This window comes from Lissotriton helveticus, chromosome 5_1 (genome assembly GCF_964261635.1).
Source record: "Lissotriton helveticus chromosome 5_1, aLisHel1.1, whole genome shotgun sequence".
NCBI classification, from domain to species: Eukaryota; Metazoa; Chordata; class Amphibia; order Caudata; family Salamandridae; genus Lissotriton; species Lissotriton helveticus.
In genome coordinates, this window is record NC_136065.1 from 760,247,651 (window position 1) to 760,270,379 (window position 22,729).

The following is a 22,729-nucleotide window of genomic DNA, read 5'->3' on the forward strand; positions in this document are numbered from 1 at the left end:
ATGTGGCTTTGATTTGCAATGTGTGTCATCCTCCACAAAGGTTTGTGATCTTGCACTATCCTCAACATGTCTCTGGAATTACATCCTGCTCTCTGTGTACTCTTATTCAAATTTGGCTTTTTTATAAAATTTAGTTCCCAGTTGGGACCCTTTCCTGCCCATTTCATGAATGGATATCTAAAGAAAACTGCCCCTGCTCTGATCTCCATTTGCAATATTGCCCTTGCCTTGTCATCTGTCTCTACCATGTAGGAAAAAAAAACCTAAAAAGCTGAGTTTGTTCCTCTGCTCAAAAATTCTTCAGCAGGTGCGAAGCTTCTCAGCATCTTCTAACAACTCTTGGTGCCTTTTTCAGAAAAATCCTTAAAAAAAGAAGTCAACTGATAAATCTCTTTCATAGGAACTAATTTGCTTATTGATCGCTTGCCAGTTGGATTCTGACCTCCCCATGGTTGAAAGTAGCATTTCTTGCTGTGTTGGACAGTTTGAGCCTGAATCTTGACGAGGAAGACAGAGCAGCCTTGATATTACTAAATTATAGTGTCACATTTGTCAGTTTTCCATCCAGTTCTATGTAATCAACTGGAACAACTTGGAATTCAAGGTATTTCCCTGGCATGGCTTATCTCTATCCTTTCGGAGAGGCCTGGCCTCTATTCAAGAAAATGTTTTGGACTTGCGTGCAATTCAGTAGAATTTTAGATAAAGACGAATTCATTAAACTATATAGCGAAACATCAGACATCTGCATCTTTAAGGGGGCTGGTTCCATACAGACTGCTCTTTGGTGGCCTGTTGAGCTGGGCCAATCAACCACCATGGTTGCGTTAACAACAAGATCTTGGATTTATTTTCCTACGTCTTCTCTCCTAGTCTGGACAAACAGTGTTATCTACTTCTACTACATCCATATGCAACACAAAATCCTGCATTTTCACCCCTGTCACTGCCGCAAGACAGTTGTACAGTCAATTATCTTCTCACAACCAGATTACGCAAGCGTGCTCTGTCTTAAACTTCTCACCTTTTGCAATTGGTACTGTTCAGATCATTAAGAACAGTGATTGGATTCTCATATGAGGCTGCCCTAGATGCTCTTTCTGCTTTCTGTTGATTCCCGCTACCAAACGATCTATCCATTTGCCATTGTTCAGTGCATAAAAGGGCCCACTCATTCTTCAGCACTGTATTATTCCTTCCATTTAATCCAGAATCCTACACTCAGTAACAACCATACTCCTGTCCCATCCTAAAATTAGGAGAGAACATATTAGTGGTAGATCATTCTCCTTTCAAGCTGCACGGGAATGTCTGTCTTGAGCTATGGTGCATCTTAAATCTTCTGGGGAAAAACTTAAAACTGGCCATTCCATACATTACCATAGCCTGTACCTTTTCCTTCGGAATCCCTTAGCGCCAGGATTTCCTCTTGGTGTGGTATTTTCATTCATCTCTTTCAATTTAACAATAACTAAAGACATTTGCTGCACAATTTTGTGTAATTTAACATAACACCCTGAGGAAAGGGGAAGGTGAAGACTTGTAAAAGTAGTTTGAAGGCCTATTAGGTATCTGCTCCAGCATGTTTTAAAGTTCATCATTTGTCACTAACTGTACAATAAACTAGAGCCATACATGCTACTGTAAAGCGCTCCGATACCCTCTGGTCTGGTCAGCGCTATAGAAAACTTCTAAAATAAATAAATGCTACACACTAGTTATCCTGTCCAAAAGAGCATTAAAATACATGTAGCAGGCTGCTGCACAGGGTCTGTCTGGTCATGCTCCCAAATATAGCCTGATCACTGTTTTTTTGTAAAATATGTTTATTACGGAAAACAGGAATATTAGCAACATACACCAGTCCCCTCCAGAACACAGTCATTTTGATTCAGAGTTGACCAAAGTCAATATTCAGGAGAAGACACAGCCTTCTGGCCCAATCCCGGAGGTCGGGCGGCGTAACGTGGAGCCTGATCACTGTTAAGTGCAGAATGACAATGGGAAGGCCTGGGCAAGCACAAGATGATGTGCGCCTCTTCCCACTATAAATTATCCCAAAACTCAAATAGCGACAGTCAGGCCTGAGGAAATTCCTGCTTTTCAGCAGTACAGTTTGAATTAGCCTTGAACTTAGAGCATTTGCTCTTTATATGTCCGAATAAAGTCGTTGTCACCGCCAGGTTATCATGTCTTGAGCCGATACATCGGTCCTGTCGGACCACTAATTCAAGGGACTTCATCTCTGTATGTGTTAAGCCTCCTAACGAGTATGTTTGCAATAAGATTTATACATTTTTTAAAATAACACTGAAAATGTATTAATTTGTCTATAAATGCAGTATGTATTTTCTTTTATACAATTTTGTGGTCCTCGAAAGAGTACCGAAACAAAAATAAAAAACTTTGACTTTGACTTTGAATTAGCCTTGCTTTAGAGATGAGAAGAAGGGGCAGCATACAGGAAAAGGGGGCTGCAGACTGGAGCTGACTGAGGAGTGAGTGCCTCATTCCATAGAGTACATCATCACACAAGTAGTGGTTAGCCAGTCACTGAGCTTAGGTAAGTAGGTGGCCAGTAGTTTTAGGAAGGCAAATCTTGTATTGGTGATTGGAAGGAACAAAAGAGTATGATTAGGTAGCCTGGGCCATGACTGGAGAAATGTATGGATGATCGACATGATCGTTCAAGGCTCTTGCATTCAGTTATCTCTTTGACCATGATCCAATGGATTTACCTGAGGGTAGGTGCAATTTGTTTGTTACTTCTTAGGCTAAATTTGAGTCAATCGACGTGTCTGGACCCTTCGCAATTTGGCAAGTGTCTTCTCAGATATTAAGGACATGTGACTTAAAATATGACTTAAAATCTTTAAAATTGCAAATCTCAGGGATTATGGGAGATTCATTTTGAAAGTTAAACACCACCTCCCCCAACCTGTTCAACATTGCTAGATTTGATTTCCTTGTAAGGGAAAACTGCACTAAGTCTGCTATATTAAATCCCTTTTGTTTTGTAACTTTAATTTACTACTTGTCTGTTTAGTGTCTAGCTCACATTGTAGCTTTTGGCAGTTTTTCCCCTGGATACACATTCTTGTCTCTATTTAGCCATCTCATCTTTATATCTTTGAGTTATTTCAGCTCTTTTCATCTCTTAAAAATGAAATTTGAGAGTAGTTAGTGGGTTTAGGCATTCAGTTTGTGGGAATGGTCTAGCTTTTGGTGCTCCTGCCTGCCAATATATTAGCCACAACACCTGTGTATGTCATCTGTGCCATCCTATTCTCTTATTTTCTTTAATCAGTGCTTTCTGTTGTTTACTGGACCATTTGCAGGCCACTCACCCGAACCAGCATGAATCTCTTAGTGTTGATGCCCATGCCTGCTAAAACCAAATGCCTTAACCTTGAACTTCACTGATGCAACAGGAGTATCAGGGAGACACATGAAGACCCACTGTATAGCTATGGGACAATCTGTTTTAGGATTTTAATCATGCACTATTCTGAAAACATCAGTTTTGGAGAGATATAGGCGTAGCTTTCCAACAAAGTTTGATGTGTTGCATTTCCACATAATAGAGCTTTTAAATTATAAAATATATTTTAATAGGGCTATTATTTATATTTGTAGCCATCTAAGTGATATCCACATTAGAGAAGTAGCTTCTTGCAAAGCTACTTCAACAGTGAGAGAAAAAGCTTGGTCAGTTGGCACTTTCTATGATGTCACTTCCTGTGATATTACATTTTATGAAAATTAGAGGGGCCTTGCATGTTTTTATCCTGCCCGGAGCCCCACAAATCCTAGGACCAGCCCTGCCAAGGGGGCTGTGTCTTTGCCCAGGCAACTCCATGGTAGTCTTCAATATGGAAGCCTGAACAATTTAAATCAGCCCCGGATGTACCTCCATTCATTTTATTCCCTTGTGGGGTGGGGCTAAAGAGCTCTCAGTGGGTGGGACGAGCAGCTGGGACTGAAACTGAGAAATGTGCATGTCAGATTGGCTAGTATTTTTGCTGTGGTCAGCCTTTGGTGAATAACTTATTTGCTATAATTTGCTATAATAGCTTATAATAAAGATGGCTCAGGTGCCAACGTCTTGCCATACGATTGAGTTCCTTGAAAGTGTTTCACGCTAACGCATCAAAAAGCAGAAATTAGATTGTGGCATTAGTGTGGTGTGTGGAAGTTTGTAAATATCTCATTTGCAGAGTCCTACAGTTTCTTTGTTTTTCAATTTCTAATGCAAATTAATAAATCTTGTTTTTTCCAATGTCAAATGGGACATGGAGTAGAGCTGCTTATCTAAGTCCATTGTACAATCTTTTGGGCACTAGTGGTAGAGCTATTGAATAGATGTTAACAACAATTGTCCTCGTTCTTCCCCAGGAGATCTTTAACCAGTTCCAGTGCAGCAATGAGAAGGTGCTCCCTTCAGATGCCCTCCGCAGTGCTCTTGCCAAAACCTTTCAGGACGAGCAACGTTTCCAGCTGGGTATCATGGATGACGCAGCAGAATGTTTTGTGAGTATTATGTCTTTGCCTCTCAATGCATATTTGAGAGTGTGATATTGTATAGTTCAGCACAGGTCAGTGAAATGCTTTTCAATGAAGTATTTACAGCACACTGTGGTTTGTGCAGGATGCTATTAGAGAGTTCTATGTAGCAATTGATAAATATCCCTTATCACATTGCACAACACATTACATCCATTACGGTCATTATATAATTCTCAACTTTGTAAATAGTCCGTCCAGCATTTGAAAAAGTCTGTAATCTTAGCCATGTCTTAAAAAGACCATTCTTCCTTTCTTCCCATAAAAGTCAGCAGGGGTGGCTACTCCACAATGGCAGAGGAGCGTACCCCACTGGCTCAGAGCCAGCAGGTTAAAAAAAAGGATATTCTATCATTGTTTTATTTTTCACCTTCTGGCTGAGCCAGCATGCATAGTGTGGGCAGGGCTGGGGCTTTGGAAGGGGGAGGAGGACTGTTTTTGCTCTTCTGAGTGCGCATGTGTGTTTGGCCTGTCGTTATAGCCCGGCCAAACACACATTTGCATTTAAGTTTCTCCAACCAGGCATTTTGAACAGCTGGGTTTGAAAAACAACACAAACTCCCTGTCCTGAGCGAAGCGTCAAACCAGCCACCTCAGGCCAATCCCTGCGATGCTCTCATAGCATGACAGCAGCATGAGAATTGCACAGGGAGCCTGTGATGCTGCTCAAGTGTCTGTTGGGATCAGGAAAAACACAGAGGAATGACGCAACGTGGAAGGCAGGCGTTAGCTTCAAGGAAGTTCCTTTAAAAAAAATAATATTAACTCCCCCACCCCCACCCCCGCCCTCACCCGTGACTCCTCCACCTGCCTCACCACTTTTTGTTTGTGTCGGCCGCCATTGAAAGACAGCTCTTTTTCAAATGGGTAGGTCAACTCTTGGAGTTCTGAATCTTCTCTATCTAACTTCTCCATTTGGGCATGCATAGAAAACGGGGTTCATTTGTATGGCATGGATTTTTTACAGTTCTGTTGCTAGAAGTCGACTTTGTTGAGTTTGAACTTTTAATGTTCAAAACTCTTCTGTGGTTTGTGATATTACCAAAGTACAAGCATAGTTAATTTTTTTACATTTTTATATATTTCGATTTATTGATTATAAATTAACTACTCCCCAAATTGTAATGATGGTGAGGAGATGGTGCATGTTTTATTTTGAACCACATGAGCTTTTCCAGACAGAAGACCTGACATTTCTTACATATACTAGAAAGCCTGTTCAAGTTTTAATATAAATGATGTTTTAGTGCAGTTAACGCTGAGCAATTTGGAATCATGTGTAATGCACCCACACAGAAGAAGTGGAGTGCCCTTTGGTACCCTTACTCACCTCTCTAGCTGTTTGTTTGAACCCCCCTTTGTGAGTCTGGCAGTGAAAACCCTCACCCACTGTAGTAGAGGCATGCTTCATCATCGGCCTTCTATATAGGGGCTGAAACATGTCGACGATTATAGGGTATCAGGATCATTACATCCTTATCCCCTTTATTTAATCCAAAACAACTGCAAATAAAGGTACACCTTGGTTGTTTGAGGTATTTTTATTGAATAGGACCCCAGCAGGAACAATATCCAAAGTCTTCCTTGGAATATGTCGAACCCATCCGGGTTTGTAGGGATCAGGGTGAGACCCGATGATGGAGCATACCACGGCAAGATTGGGCGAGGCTCTAAAATAGAGAAAAAAAACGTTTCTTTTCTTGTGCCAGCAGGGTGCTTAACTAGAGGTTGAATCTGTACCTCTAAACAAATAGACTACGTATGAGATATTGATTGCCTTCTCCATCACTTTTGCTGGTATGGGAGCATGGTTTCGGCAGAAGTTGCACGGTTGTTTCGGGTCAGCTGATGCTTTTTTAAGGACAGTCTTCCCTTCTGGGGTTTCCAGTCGTTCGGGCATGTGGCAGGTGCAATGGAAGGGTTGATTATGTAGGAGAGGGTGGTGCTGATTGGTGATGTTCCCAGGTTGTAGATGTGGTGAGGCCCCTGAGTGGCTGGATCGCATGATCTCTGCTGTATCGTGTCTAGTGAGGGGTGTCCATTCGGTCAGGTGGGTGTCTTGGTTGGTGGTGGGTAGTTTGACAATGCAATCACCAGGGCCAGGTTGATGTGAGAAGTTTCTGTAGATGTTTGTGATTTCCTTGTGGAAGAAGTCTGATAGGTTTTTGCAAAGTTCTCAGGAGGGGTAGATGTTGTTGACAGATGTGGAAGGCATAGTGAAGTCCTTTAATAATAGAAAAGATATCCTTGCTGCTGGTAGAGCTTCCTTCGATGCATTCAACTGGTAAGGGTTTGTTTGTGTCTCATAGCTGCTGATGTAGCATTTGAGAGCAGCCTTGTAGGTGGCTCTGTCTGAGGTTTTGTGGCTGGTTCTCCATTTCCTTTCTATCTGTTCACAGTGTTATTTAGATTCTTGGTGGTCCTCTGTTAGCAGGCTAGCTTGCTTGTTGGATCTTCTTTGTTTGTTGGGTTTGATTGGTGTGAGGGAGTCTGCGGAGTTCCCATTGTTGAATGTTGTGATGTCCTTTTTGAGATCATCTGTGGGATTAGGTTTATCTGTGCTAAGGACACTGAGCCAGCCAGTTTCAGAGATTTTTCCCCAGCTATGTCTTGGTAAGCTGGAGGGTACATTGACTTGCAGTGTGTTGATTTTGTTGTGGATGACGGAGTGGCCAGTCCATGTGAGCGGCGTAGAGGCGTATTTAATGCTGTTGCTGGTAGTGAAGATGGGTCCAGTGCGTGTCCTGGGGTGTGTGTTGGTGTGGACAGTGGGTTGAAGCGGGCTACGACCGATGTTGCCCAGTCTTTCAAGGAGTGCTGTGGAGCAGTGGTCTGTTCTATATCCCAGGTGTAAATGTATGTTGCCGAGCAATATGTAGGTTCTGGGGTTGATGGTGAATGGGATGACTAAGGGCCCGATGTAGGTCGGTCGGTAACGGCCGAAAATCGGTATTTTCGGCCGTTACCGATCGGAATACAGACAACGGGATGTAGGAGGCCGAAATCCAGCGAAATCGGCGATTTTACCGAATCGGAAAGTCACCGAGTCGGTCGGATTCCGAATCGGAAAAAAGTAGTAATCGGAAAAAATCTCCGATTCGGTAGATTACCTATTCGGAGATTTTTCCGATTCCTACTTTTTCCCGATTCGGAATCCGACCGACTCGGTGACTTTCCGATTCGGTAAAATCGCCGAATTGGTATATATTCCGATTCGGTGAAAATCCGATTCCATGCGAAAACCCTAAGATTGAGATGTAGGTAAGCACAGAAATACCGATTTTGCTCCAAATTCGGTATTTCAGAGTCGGAAATTACCATGGATTGGAATCAGGTGGTAACCAGGTGCAACCTATAAAAAAGGACCCAAAATGCAGTTCTACTTGCAACATGGCAGCTTTCTATGTCATAGCTAGACGGCTACGGCTACAGCAGGAAGGAGAGAGGGAATGGCAGAGAGAGGAGCAGGTGTACAGGCAGAGGGTGACCCTGTGCATGCTGACAGATCCAGAGATCCTACAGAGGTACAGGCTGGAGGCAGACACCATCAGAGACCTCATCAGGGACCTCCAACCCCTGTTGCAGCACCCCACCCCAAGGGCACATGCAATCCCTGTGCAGGTGCAGGTGCTATGCTGCCTACACCTGCTGGCGTCTGGCAGCTATCAAAGTGTAGTTGCTGTGGCAGGAGGGGTGACCCAGAGCAGCCTGTCAAGGTTCTTCCACAAGTTCCTTGATGCCATGATCCAGAGGATGGCCCACTACATTTCCTTCCCTTCCACCCATGCAGAACTGGCACAGACAAAAGCTGAATTCTATCAGATGGCAAGATTCCCCCACATCATTGGCTGCATAGATGGCACACACATACCGATTTGCCCCCCTGCTGACACCGAATACGTATACCGCAATCGGAAGTCACGGCACACCATAAATGTGCAAGTGATATGCAATGCCAAGTGTGTGATCACTGACCTGGTTGCAAAGTTTCCGGGGAGTACCCATGACTCCTATATCTTCCAGAGTAGCGGAATTTATGCACGGCTGATGGCAGGGGAATTTGGCGAAGGATACCTCCTAGGTAAGACACAGTGTCGGACCCCCATAACCAAAATTGCAGTGTGAAATACATGTATGCATGTGAGTAATGTTACCCCTTCTCCTTCTAGGCGACAGTGCATATGCCCTACGCTCTTTCATTCTCACACCTTACCTCAACCCCTCAACACCCAGCCAAAGGAGGTACAACCGTGCCCACAAAAGCACGAGGAACGTAGTGGAAAGGACCTTTGGCATCTGGAAGAGCAGGTTCAGATGTCTGCACAAGAGCGGAGGTGCAAGGCAATATACCCCCATCACCTGCTGCAAGATTATTGCTGTCTGTGCAATGTTGCACAACCTTGCAGTCAAGAAAGGCACTGAGGTAGAGTTATCCGACTACGAGGACCCTGACGATGACAATGCTGTCCCACTACCACTACCTGCTGGAGTCTCTGCACCATCTGACGGCAGATACAGGCGTCAGGAGATCACAGACAACTATTTCTGAGTGAGTACAGATGCACAAACAGGTCAATGTATGTGTTCAGAAATTAAATTTAATAATGTTGCATCAACGTTACTGCACTGATGTGCAACAAAAGAAAAGTTAAACAACAAGGGGTAGGAATGTCCAATGTCCGGGTTGCCTCACCCGCTGTGGCAGTCCTATTTTTTGCTGCGCTTAGCAGGCCCACTGGGATGAACCTCACCCCCTTCAGAATGCCCTGCAGCCTCAGCTGAGCGCCTGCTGCTCCGGCGCGGCTCTGACGCAGCGCTGGCCGGGCTGCTGCGGCTGCTGCTGTCCCCAGCCTCGCCCAGGACGGGATTCACTACGGTGTTGGAGATGAGTAGTGTCTCCATGGCTGTTGTTATACGGCCCATGCCCCTAGTGACCTCGGACATGTTCTGTGTGAGGCTGGCCTCCATGTTTGCCCCACGTTGGCATAGCTGGGCAGTCGCAGCCGCAAAGCGGTTGAGTGACCTGTTCGTGACTCTTGCATCCCTGCGACGACTCAGCTCATGGTCATCCAACCTGTTGCAGAGCTGGGTGATGGCAGTGGTCATTCGGCCAATTGATGTTGCTATTTCCTTGTTGCTGTCAACGAAGGTTTTGAAGCCCTGTGTCATCTCACCCATCTGCAGGTCGTGCAGGCGCAACTGGCGATGGCAGGCCAGGATGGATTTCGCCTGCATCCTCTGTATTGTGACCATGCTGGTCTCCAGCCCTGCGAAGACGCTGCCTCCCGGTGCTGGTATTGGGCTGCTGGTAGCACGTGGCCTACGTGGAATTCTGCTGCCCTGCTGTGTGTGCTCTGGTGTCGCTGGTGTCACGGGGTCTTGTGCAGGAGCCTGACCCGCTGCCCCCTCCATGATGACTAATGGAGCTACTATTCTCCTCCGGGCCGGGGAAGTGGCAGGTGCAGGGTGGCTCTGTGGTGGTGTGTTCTCCGGGGAGAATACCAATGAGGGCGACTGAGACTGAGACACTCGGGGGGAGTGTGGAGTTGTGAGGGAATGTCCTGTGTCCTCCTCATTTGCCAGGGCACAGCTGTTGTCCTCCTCCTCCTGTGCTGCTGCACTGGTGCTTGCCACCGCCGCACTGGCTGTTGGTGCTGGAGCTGGTACTGGAGCTGATGCTGCTCCCCCGCCTGATGGTGCCCCTAGGTACAAAGAAGCATTTGTCAAGTGGGTGCTAATGTGTTCCAGTCACAACTATTAAAGCATTGCACGTCTCATTACAAACACGTTGAGGCTGTATTACAGTTATTTATCTCATGCTTCTGCTGTGGCATTTTTGGTAACTTTTGCTGAGTACATTTAGCTAGATGCATTGCTCATGTCTGTTGCTAGCAGTACTGGCCTGGGGTTTGGTTGTGCATTGGGTCTATAGGGGAGGTGTCTGGTATGGTGTGTCAAGTTGCGCATGCTTCTTACCTGTAGCTGTAGCTCGGGATGAGCTATCCAGGTCCCCAATTCCCACGACACTGGCCCTCTCGATGGTGGTCGCCACTAGTTCCTCCAGCTGAGTGAGGGGTGGCGCACGGTTTGTTCCTCCTCCAGTGAGTCCAGCCTGCTTGTGCAGGTCGGCCAGTTTGCGCTTGGTCACGCCACGGATGTCATAAAACCTCTTCTTGAGGTCGTCTAGGCTCCTGTGGGTGACACCAACTGCATTCACTTTCTCCCCGATGTCGATCCACAGCCTCCTCTTGGTGCTCTCCGGGACAGTCAGGGACTGCCTGCCATATAGCTGGGTGTGCACCCTCACCACCTCCTCCACCAAAGTTTGTAGCTCCACGGTGCTGAATTTAGGATTGCGCTTACGCCCTGCCTTCTGGCTCTCTATGCTGGTGTCCATGTCTCTCAGGGATCCTGCTCACAATGCTGCTCTCTCTGTGTTTGCTCAGCTCAGGCAGCTTTCCAGAAAGTTCTGATGAGTTGCAACTGCCTGGGTTGCCACACCCTGTGGGGGAGGGTGCTTACAGCTCATTGGCTGATGTCTTTAGTGTCACTCAACCTGCTCGGCAAAACGGCATTCTCCGAATCGGTATTTTCCGATTCGGTATTTTCCGAATGTGTTCGGTAAATACCGATTCGGAATGTATAATGCCTTCCTATTGGCCTTTCGGCCCATGGGGCGTATTTATTATTCCGATTCGGCGTTTACCGATTCGGTTGGTTCCGCATTTTTTTTTTCCGATTCGGACTTGTCCGACCCGGCCTATACCGAATCGGTAGTTGGCGATTCGGTACGTATCGACTCTCGATACCGAATGCTACCGAATCGGTATTTTTCCGATGATTATTTCCTACATATCATTTTCCGATTTTGAAATACCGATTCGGTACGGATCGGTATTTTAAAATCGGTAAATGCGTTTTACCTACATCGGGCCCTAAGTTGGTTATGGTTAGTAAGCGAGAGTCCCTTTCAGGTTGAAGTTATCAGAGATTTGCAGCTTGAAGGGCAGGTGTTCCGTGAAAAGGGTGACATTCTCCACTGATGTTGAGCATTTGATTTATCCCTTTAAAATGATTGGGAGTTCTCCTCGTCGTGCGATCCTGGAGCATGTTGGGATTGCTGCAGTGATGTCTGGTTCCCATGAGGAATCAAGCTAAGTTTCCAGGAGGAAATCTGATGTGTATATACTTAGTAGGTCCAAGATGTCAGTCGCCTGTTTTCTAAGTGATTATGTGTTGAAAAGCATGCAAGCTAGTAAGTGTTTTCAAGTGAGCTTGCTGTGGCATTTGGTGTTGGTCGTGTTACTGGCCTATGCGTGGGGTGTGTGTGAGAAAGACACTGTAGGAGAACCTGCAGTGGGTGCAGCCAAATTAAACTCTCACCGTCCAGAATGGCCAAAAAACATAGAGGCCGCTGATGCTGCTTTCCGGTGATGGGTCAATAAAGTATTTGATTGCTGTATCCTCGCAAAAATGACCCATACCAAGCGTATACAAACCAATTCATGGTATGTTGAGTCCTTGATTGCAAAAAAGAAAAAATGTAAGATCCTAGAACGACCCTGGAGAAGATCTTGCGATCCCGCTGAATGGACAATCAATAGGAACACAGTTAAAGTTTACCATAAACTGGTCCGGAAGACCAAGGAAACATTCTAGCTAACATGATCACTGCTAGCAGCAATCCAACCAAAACCCTTTTTTCCCTCAAGAAAGTATTGGTAAACCCCCGCCTGCTGCAAATAGCACCATATCCTCCAACTCACAATGCAAGACATTGGCTAGATTTTTTATTAGCAAGGTAGAACACATCTACAGCGCATTCTGCCCGGGGAAGGCTTCCTCACAAACACTGCATCCCATTCCCTCCAGGATCTTCTGCCAATATCCTCTAAAGACATGGAGGCCCTGTCAGCTAAGGTAAAATCAGGTTCCCCTGACGACCCTTTGAAGCCAGACAACTTCAGAAAATTCATAACTGCCTCCTGTCGGAGGGCCAGGAGCTGATCAATAAGTCACTGTCAGTGGCGGCAATCCCTAAGTCCTGGAAACATGCCAAAGTTATCCCCCTGTTAAAAAAAACAACGCTGGCTGCGTCTCTGTTGGAAAACTTTCGTCCAATATCTCTGCTCACGTACCTCGCTAAAATCATGGAGTCCTATGTCAACACCATCTTGAGCCAATACCTGGAAGCAAATTCGATCCTTGATATGTCACAAAACAGCTTTCACCCTATACATAGCACCGAATTAGCACTACTTGCAGTCATGGAACAGTTACGGTCCACCTTGGACGAGGGCAGAACCGCTGCACTGATCCTGCTGGGTCTCAGTGCGGCCTTTGACATGGTCTCCCTTAAGAACCTGCTACATCGCCTAGAGGAGACCAGGGTCAATGGCAAGGCCCTTGTCTGGTTCTCGTCCTTCTTGGCTGATCTGTCTTTCCTGGTCTATTCTCCCCCTTTTACCTCCAGTTCCCACCATCTCTGCTGTGGTGTTCCTCAGGGATCTGCCCTGAGCCCCACTCTATTTAATATCTACATCCGCCCTGTGGCCCTCTTGTCCAAAGCCCGGAACATTGCCATGGTATCATATTCTGATAATACTCAACTCACCTTTTTTAGCAACTCCAAGCAGGTTCAGTCGAAATTCCAAGACAACTTCACGGCTATCTCTGAATGGATGCTGGATAACTACTTACAACTGAATTTTACCAAGTCAGAAGTGCTCCTGGTGGCCCGAGATACCCACCTATGGGGCAATCAATGGTGGCCGGTGGCCCTTGGAAACACCCAAACTGAAATCTGTGGTCAAGAACTTGGGAGTATTGGTGGACGGCGCCCTCTCGTTTGAGGGGCACGCTAAAGCAGTGGAGGCTACTTGCTTTGGTCTCTTACGCGGCCTGAAACCCATTTTGGGATTTTTTGACGCACAGACCTGACAGATTATTGTCCAATCCACCATGCTGTCTCAGCTAGATTACTGAAACGGGTTACTACTTGGTGTTAATAAAGCTGTGACCAAAAGACTTCAACGGGCACAGAACACCGCTGTCCGTGCGCTCTTTGCACTAGCTAAGTATTGCCATGTTTCAGACCTTCTTCACCGGCTCCACTGGCTGCCTACACAGCAGAGAGTCTACTTTAAGACTCTGTGTAGGACACACAAGATCCTGTGTGGCCTGGGTCTGCAAATTTGGAGCGAGCTGTGCTCGCTGTATGTCCCAGCTCAAGCCTTGCGCCCTGCAGACCTGCATTTGGCCCATGCCTTGCGGGTGCCCACGACAAGAGCTGCATTTGGCCCATGCCTCGCGGGTGCACAGGACAAGAGCACTCATTCGAGGCACTGGCACCCACCCTTTGGAATTCCATCCCTCTTGCTGCCCGTAGCACGCAAGACCATTGGGCTTTCAGGAAAATGATCAAGACGTGTTTTTTCTCCAACCACTAGCTTCCTCGCCTTTCTGCTCTGTCGGATTTAGCGCTGGAACGCCCTGTTGCTGGGGCAGCCATGCACTCTACAAGTGCGTATGACATAACATAACAGGTAAAGGCTCCTACAGTGGTGTGTGGCTCGGTTAGGCAGCATGACAATTAGGCAGTCCTGAATCGATCGACTGAAGGAGGGCTGCAGAATATCTCTGATTGGTGATCGGACCAGGGTCACAGGTCTGGGCATGGTCCAGACACGGATGGGTGCAGATGGACTTGCCTTTGATGCTCTAGTACTGTGGTCATGAAGCTACCACCATTAAGCAGGCCCTGGGAGCAGCAGCGGTGCGTCCATTGGGGCGTAGGGGCGTAGCCCCACTAAGCCACATGGACGCACCGTGGTATTTTTGGTAATTACCTCTGTGTTATTGTTAATAGCGCTGCCGGCCGGGAATCCGCCGGGAGTGGGACACACCCGACTCAATCGGGAGTGCGCAGGGGGTGGGGCTGTCTGGGCTGCTGCAGCTTGAGTGACAGTCCACACTCAGCTGCAGCAGTACTGCGCATAACCAGTTATGGTGCCACCTTGCCCGAGCATGCGCGCTAGACTTTCCCCATAGAGAGGGACCAAGGGGGTGCTGCTTCTTACAGCAGCGCCGCCGCTGAAACAGGTTGGAAAAGGGCGAGTCGTAAATGTGCCCTCAGCGCCAGGATTGGAAGGTGTCAGGAGTAAAGGCGGGCATTAGCCCGGCCCTGGCATCGACCCGCGTCAGTGCGTGTGCTCGCGCCAGCACCTCTTGGTGGGACGTGTGTTGCCCTGTTCTCTCGCCGGCCAGGCCTGCCTGCCTCTGTTGATCCTGCCAGGTCGGGTGTATCTGTGTAGGGGCCATATTTGTTCACCGTAGTTTCCAGACCAGTACCCCCTTCATCATGCAGTCGGAAGGCCGGTCGTCTCCCTCGAGCACACGGTTCCGAACTGGGTAAGTGAAGTGAAGTGACCGTTATTTTTTTAATTAAATTGGTTTATTATAAATGAAGGTTCAGGACACATACTTTCATGGGTGCACTGTGCGAGGAGGCAGTTCTGGGGATGGCCGATCCCCTTTTGAGCAGGTCCTCAGTTACAAATGAGAACTACATGCACTTTTATTGTACACAGTGGCATCTTGACACGCACTCTGTACACGTGTACCGCTTTGCCGTAAAAGTATTTAAGCAGGCCTTTTGTAGGTTTGAACTGAGGATAAAAGGTGTGTTGGGCTGCATTCTGTAGATCTCTTAAAGCTGCGTCATAAAAGTCTGGGGGTGGAGGCGGTTTGGTTCTAGAGGAAGTTGAGAGATTTCCTCAAAGGGGGGACTAGTTATACTACCTCTATATTTTTTGGGGGGAAACTCACAAACCATCGAAAACAAGTGGCTGGCTGCCACCCACTCGATTTCTGTTCAAGTTAATATTCAACGGGCAGGGCATTAGTTTTCAAGACCACACAAGTCTTTTCGTAGATTCTGGATCTGAAATATACAGACTTCTCTCTTTAGAATTACATTTAAAGGACCTACGAATCCTGCATAGTGTGTTCGTTTCCTAGGGTCAGTGCTGCGTAGAACTTTCTAGGGTTCTTTTTATACTCTAGATGTAGTACCTATAAGGCACAAGGGGACTGGGCTGGGAGCTGGGGAGGAAACCTGAGATGGAGGGGTGCCATCAAAACAACTTTTGGTAAAGTCAATAGGTTTTTGTTCAGTGAGCAAACACACACAACCTTAGCACCATGGACTTCGATTCATCAAAAATTCAGATGACGTGCAAGTGACATCACACACCTTTTGACCTCAATGCAATGACATCACAGTTGACTCTGTGTCATATGACCGTTGACCCCGAATCGAAGGAAGTAATGCCACATGAATTCTATCCTGATGGCATCACTGTAGTTCATGTTACTGAAGTGTAGCATATAAATAAAAGTGAAACTTTATTTATAAATGACAATACAATTTACAAAAAAGAGATTTATAAACACAGTAGCGGTCATACCCACAGATATTGATCCATATGGACCATATATTCAATATGAACTATGTTATTGATTTAGTAAACGCCTTATAATTGTTACCAGTTTTTCGCTTATGATCACTTACTTATAAAAAACCACCACACCTTTGACACATTGAGGTGACTGGCACTGGCACATCATCATTCATTAGGAGTACGTACATAAAAGGGCTTTTGGTGAGTTCTCTTCATCCATAGATCTGTGCAGCAGTCATTCACATATTGCGTCTGCCCACTTCCGCACACAGCATGGAGCAAGGATCAGTCCATTTTATTCCCTTATCCAATGACTGCCCTGTGCTGTGAGTGGAGACATTTTGCCTGATATATATATACACACCTGCCTAAGAAGAAGCTCACTTCAGTACCAGGGATGGTGAGCTGATAATTAACTTTTTCAATATTTTGTCCTTTTCGACTATCCTCTTACTGTTTTGTATTCATCCATATGGTTTTAAAATTTGTCTTAAGGTTACAGTAGTTCAGAGCCAATAATGCCTATTCTCTGTGCCAATAAGAAGCGCATTTCCCTGTGACACACATTTAAACTAAACTGGATTTCTATGTACACTTACCTCCTAGGAAAGGCCAATACTGTTCTATCACAGTTGTATTTGATTGCAATTTTTTTTATTTTAAATTGTTATTGCGAGCATGTTATGCCATGCTTAGGTGGCATTTTTTTTATTTTTTGTAGCATGCCCTCGCAATAATAGAGAAATAATAATTTCACCATTTTGCTGAGGTCAGGCTTATGTGCTTCACGCATTTACAACAATGAAGCATTGCATCAAGTTTAAAAAAGTGTTCATTTTATTTGTTTCATTGTATGATGTATTCTCAAGGGCGCTGCACTCCTGAATGCATTTATTTACCAAACAGAATGTAATGTCCCAGTGGGGGCTGTTTGCCGTCTGTTCTTGGCTCTGCTTTTGTCACCTGTGAGGCCAGGGATCGCTAAAGATGTGCTATTGGTTGCATGAGGCAAGCCAGCTGAGAGACCTGACAACCCTCCAAGCTCAGCACGTTAGAGCGAAACACAAAGGCAGGAGCCAGCAGAGAGGACTATACAAGTCCCTCATATGGTTCAATGCAAGCACTCGACTGGCGGTGGAAGGACACACCCAAGTAGTCAACAGTATGGTATAGTGGGCTGTTCAACGGTACATCGCAGGTAAAGACATCGTATGCCTTTACCACATATTTTTCACCATGCACGTTTTTACCATGAACATGCTTTTACAACGCAGGCCATTACCATGCATTGCTTTTATATATCAAAACAATATATTTGTGGGGGGAGACCCCCACACCCTCAACTCCGTGGTAAAGGCATGCGTGGTAAAGGCATGCGTTGTAAAGGCATGCATGTGGTAAAAATTTGCGTGCTAAAAAATGAGTGGTAAAGGCACAACAAGGTAAAGACTTTGTTGGAAAGGTAGTTTGCTGGTATGATGTAGGTGAGAGATAATTACTCCACTGGCCCGAGCTGAGTCATGATTCAATTCAATTTCAATGAAAATGTATTTAGTCAATTTTAATCTATGATTATTCACAGAAATTAAAAGTAGTCTGAGGCCAATTGCCTTGTCCACAAAGAGAATGTCAAGCAGTACACTCATTGCAGGCATTCAAGTCAAAACAGGATTCTTTTAAAAATAAAGACTTTAAAATTTTCCAGCACAAAGTTAAAACATTGCATTAGACGATTCATGAGTGTATGAAAGTGTGTGTATTTGGAATTAAAAATACACTTGCGTTTCACTACATTTGCTGTAATCCGTGCCAAAATACCTGTTCTGTAGCCGGTACCTTTGGCCACAGTAAATTATGTGATGCATTGTCAACAGGCATAGCATGTCCATTGTGGTGCTTACGTCACAGATTTTAGAACGGAGGGCTTTACAGCACATTGTAATGTACCCTATGGAATCTTCCACTACAGCGCATAGCCATTCAAATCATTGTTTTACACTACAAAGTAGAGCAACTATTGTTTCCGTGCAACTGTTTACGTTTTAACCAAATGTATTACCCGGTCTGGTGTGTTTTATGGCAGCGAAAACTCTTTCTTATACCACATAGACTCTTTTAATTTAATTGGCACCACACTGTGTCTAAAATATGTTCAGGCGTATCCTTGTAGGCTGTTTTCGGTTAGAAGTTGTGAGAGGATGTGGCGTAAGAGCCAGAGCTACCGACTTTGCAAGGGGGAACCAAGGTTCGATTCTCGACCTTGGCTCAACCTCATGCCATTCTGGGTACACCACTTAATAAATCTCTCCGCGCCTATCAAAAATGAAATTGTTTGTCTGTAATGTAAAACTCTCCAATACCTTCGGGAAGAGTTCGCTTTGTACAAAACTGCAAAAGTAATCTGTCTTGCCCGTTTTTGGTTTGTTTTTAGAACAAAAGCTTTATTGTACAACCTTAATCTATAGACACGTCCCAGTACTAGCAGTATGTAGACACTGGGTGTGATATGTCATGTGTGCCACATGTCGCTGTCCTGATGAATAACACAGACACACTAATGCGTGGCCTTGTCACCAGGACTGAGGGCACACCCGATCTGTTTTTCTCCAGCTGTCCGATTCGACGTGACACGCGTTCGTTTACTAACATGAACTGCTGCTCAATAGAAATAGGGAACTTGGTGCCTGGGGGTCTGTTGGTCTGTGTGCTTGGGGGTCTGTTTTTCTGTGTGCCTGGGGGTCTGTTTCTCTGTGTGCATGGGGGTCTGTTGTTCTGTGTGCATGGGAGTCTGTTGTTCTGTGTGCCTGGGGGTCTGTTGTTCTGTCGGCCTGGGGGTGTGTTGTTCTGTGTGTATGGGGGTGTGTTGTTCTGTGTGTATGGGGGTCTGTTGTTCTGTGTGTGGGGGGTCTGTTCTGTGTTCCTGGGGGTCTCTTGTTCTGTGTGCTTGGGGCGGTCTGTTGTTCTGTGTGCATGGGGGTCTGTTGTTCTGTGTGCCTGGGGGTCTGTTGTTCTGTGTGCCTGGGGCGGTCTGTTGTTCTGTGTGCCTGGGGGCCGGTTGGTCTGTGTGCCTGGGGGCCGGTTGGTTGGTCTGTGTGCCTGGGGTGGTCTGTTGTTCTGTGTACCAGGGGGCCGGTTGTTCTGTGTGCCAGGGGGGCGGTTGTTCTGTGTCCCTGGGGTGGTCTGTTGTTCTGTGTGCATGGGGGTCTGTTGTTCTGTGTGCCTGGGGGTCTGTTGTTCTGTGTGCCAGGGGGTCTGTTGTTCTGTGTGCCAGGGGTTCTGTTGTTCTGTGTGCCTGGGGGTCTGTTGTTCTGTGTGCCTGGGGGGGGGGGGGTCTGTTGTTCTGTGTGCATGGGGGTCTGTTGTTCTGTGTGTGGGGGGGTCTCTTGTTCTGTTTGCCTGGGGTCTGTTGTTCTGTCGGCATGGGGGTCTGCCCGATGGTATGTATGCATGTGGTACTGTAGGTGTGTTAGTCTGAGAGTGCATGGATGTTTACATGCATGTACCATCTATGTCGAGTCAACATGTGCTTGGATGGTGTGTATCTGTATTTACTATAAAAGTCAAACACATTCGCTTTGCCAATATTTGGATTTCATCTCACTTCAAAAGCAAATTTAAAGTCTAATTTTACGCCCACTTTACCTCTCAGCCTTGGTCATGGTTCCTCTAGAGAGATAACGGATGCAGAAATCTGACATTAATAGAAACAGAGTGGCTGGCTTTTATCTGGTATAAATGCTATCCCCAAGGCCTGTAAGTATGAGTTTTTATGAAATTGCATTTCTGCATGTTGCCTAGCTGCAGGGAGGAGGTTAATATTGTTGTGTAGATATCTCAGTGCACAGGAGGCTGTGGCAAATTACTCAGGACATAAATACAGTGGGGAGTTCATTGCATTGATTGTAATTCTTTTCCCAAACACATGTAAACTCAAACATACTCACACATGCAAACAGCCAAAAACACCAGCACATGTAAACGCAAACCTGCTCACACATGCAAACAGCCACAAACACCAGCACATGTAAACTCAAACATACTCACACATGCAAACAGCCAAAAACACCAGCACATGTAAACGCAAACCTGCTCACACATGCAAACAGCCACAAACACCAGCACATGTAAACTCAACCATACTCACACATGCACACAAACACCAGAGACCAACAAGCAGACAACCACATCCACTCACTTATTCTGATAATGGGAAGTTCCAGGCTCAAGCATGCGTACCGGAGGGCCCTAGAACAGGTGAGGTGCTAAAGATATAAAGACAACACTCCTAGCATTACAGAGTAAAGCTCATTCTCTTTCCGGTTTTTCAAAGCTGTTCCGCTTAGAAAAGGGTCAGTTCCTCTTGAGCATTCCACAAGAGTGACTCGCAGAGTAGCTACAGAAGAGTCACGTGCTGCTTCCTGGGTGTATAGGCCTATGGGGAAGGCATATGAGTCATCAGTCATTGATTCATAGGTTCCTCGCAGTGACCGTGTGTAGGACCTGTATAATTTGATCATTGAATAGTCATATTGTATGGCTAAGCAGACCTTGAAGTTCAGATTTTTTCTTTTTTGAGTTTTATAAAGCACGGACTAGACCTGAGACATCGGGTATCAGAGCGCTTTACATGAGCACCAGTTTCGTTATAGATGAACACCTTCATTTTTTTATTGGTAGGCACGGAGAGATTAAGTGATTTGCCCTGAATCACAGGATGTAGAGTGTTGCTGAGAGTCTAACCAGGTTACCCAGCTTCGAAGCCGACTGCTCTAGCCGTAAGGCTACATCCTCTCCCCTTGATTGTTGATTGTAGTCAATTGGTCACAATTATGCAGCTCTCCTGTACGGATCGCACATAGTGTTCTATTTACTTAATAAAAAATGTTTGGGGGAAAACAACAAAAATGTTTGCCCATATAACGTTATTTTGTATTGCACGTTCTTTAAATGCCATTGTCGACATCCGCCATGCCGCTGTGTTTTTTCCTTGAAGCACATGTCTTTTCAATGCCATCTGAAATTCCTGCAGAGATTGGATGGGCCACATATTGGGTGATGTGGAGTTTCAGTGTAGAAGGACAGAGATGTAAAAGTCCCAGAACTAGGAGGCAAACATGGTGGCTTTGGTGTTGTTTGAAGGTTGTGATTGGTGGATCTAAGGTTCTGATCTGGTGTGTAGTATGGTAGAGTGTCAGAGAGGGTGTTGGGAGCCGTGTCATTTGCTGATTTAAAAGTTGTGATTGGTGAATCTAAAGTTCCGAGTTGGCGTGTAGCATGGTAGGGTGTCAGAGAGTAGGTTGAATGCCATGTCATTTGCTGATTTGTATGTCCATGTAAGTGGTTTGAATACGGTCCTGTTCTTGAAAGTGAGCCTATTGGCCTGGTGACAGGATTCAGTCTGAGCATAATAGGACGGAATGTATGAAGCTCTGTGGTTATACTGAATAAGCAGGTACCTATGTTATGCCATCTATTAATGTAATAACTGCACTTTCACAATTGCTTTATTAACCTTCCTGCTTTCTCAAATTTGCTTGAAAATGCACGATTTTTCTTCATTTTTTTCAAAAATTTCTTGGGGGGGGTTACCCCCCCAAACCCCCCTTTTGGGGTTCGCGTTCGCTCGCTGCGCTCGCTCGCTACGGTGCTGTATGCAAATTACTTTGCGCCCCACCGCTTTCAAATGTCACCCACCGCCCCTGCCTGGGAGGCAGGTCCTGGGAGGGGGGAAGGAGCATGGGAGTGTGCGGGTACTTCTAAGGAGTTGGAAGAAGAGGCAGAAAGGTGATGCGGGCGGCAGTATAAATGCATGGGAGGTGGGCTGTGAGGAGCATGATGAAGTGGGATTGAATGGGAGAGAGAGCAAGAGAAAGATGCGCACATGAAAAAAATGCATAAGAGAGTGTAATGCGCAAAAGAGCAAAGGCACGAAAGAGAAATTGCACAAAAAGGGAAAATGCACAAAAGATACAAATTCACAAATGATAAAAGGCACAAAATCGAAGAGGGCACAAAAGGGACAGAAGTGTAAATTGGAAGAGGCACGGGAGTGGAAAGAAAGTAGAAAACAGGCACAAAGAGTGTTATGACAGAGAGAGAGAGTGGGTCAGAGAGAGAAAGGGGCAGCAAGGGTGAAAAGGATGAAGGAGGAAAGTGAGCAGATGGAGCAAGCCAGCACCTTGAGGTGAGTAACCCGGTCCAAAAGGGCAAAAGACTGGTTGGAGGACCAGTCGCAGGTATGACATGAAACATAAGCTGTGCGCATGTCCCCGGGGGCTGAGCTTAGAAGGAGCTACTATGGAGCCACACTACGGGCTCTGGATCTCACCACGGGCTGCTGTGCTTGCATTTGGGATGTGGCTGAGGGACCAAAAGATGCTTGTTCTGCGTGCGGTTTTAAACTGGGTTGAGGGCTTGCTTCTCAGGTTATAAATGGTCTGCCTCTTGGCCAATCAGCAAGGACCCTCCCATTCTGGCAGCCATGATTAATGCTCGCTCGCTAAGGAAACATCATGCTGACATGTTTGACCTCCTGGAGGACAACTCACTTGATCTGTTGTTCTTGACGTAGACCTGGCTTGACTCTACTTCAGATCCGATTGTCTCCTTTGCCATTCCAGTGGGCTATAAGATATCTAGAGCTGACCGCCCGGAGGGGAGAGGGGGCGATGTGGCTATTATTTATAAGAACTAGTGGGGAACAA

At 46.0% G+C, this 22,729-nt stretch overlaps 1 protein-coding gene across 2 annotated transcripts in view; it reads left to right on the forward strand.

Moving 5' to 3' along the window:
- The window catches only part of USP54 (ubiquitin specific peptidase 54), a 2,015,813-nt gene that overhangs the window by 320,985 nt on the left and 1,672,099 nt on the right, over positions 1–22,729 (forward strand). For both annotated transcript variants that reach the window (XM_078643238.1, XM_078643239.1), the window contains exon 4: positions 4,396–4,530. In XM_078643238.1, coding sequence (XP_078499364.1) covers positions 4,396–4,530 — 135 coding nt within the window. The remainder of the gene's footprint in view (positions 1–4,395; positions 4,531–22,729) is intronic.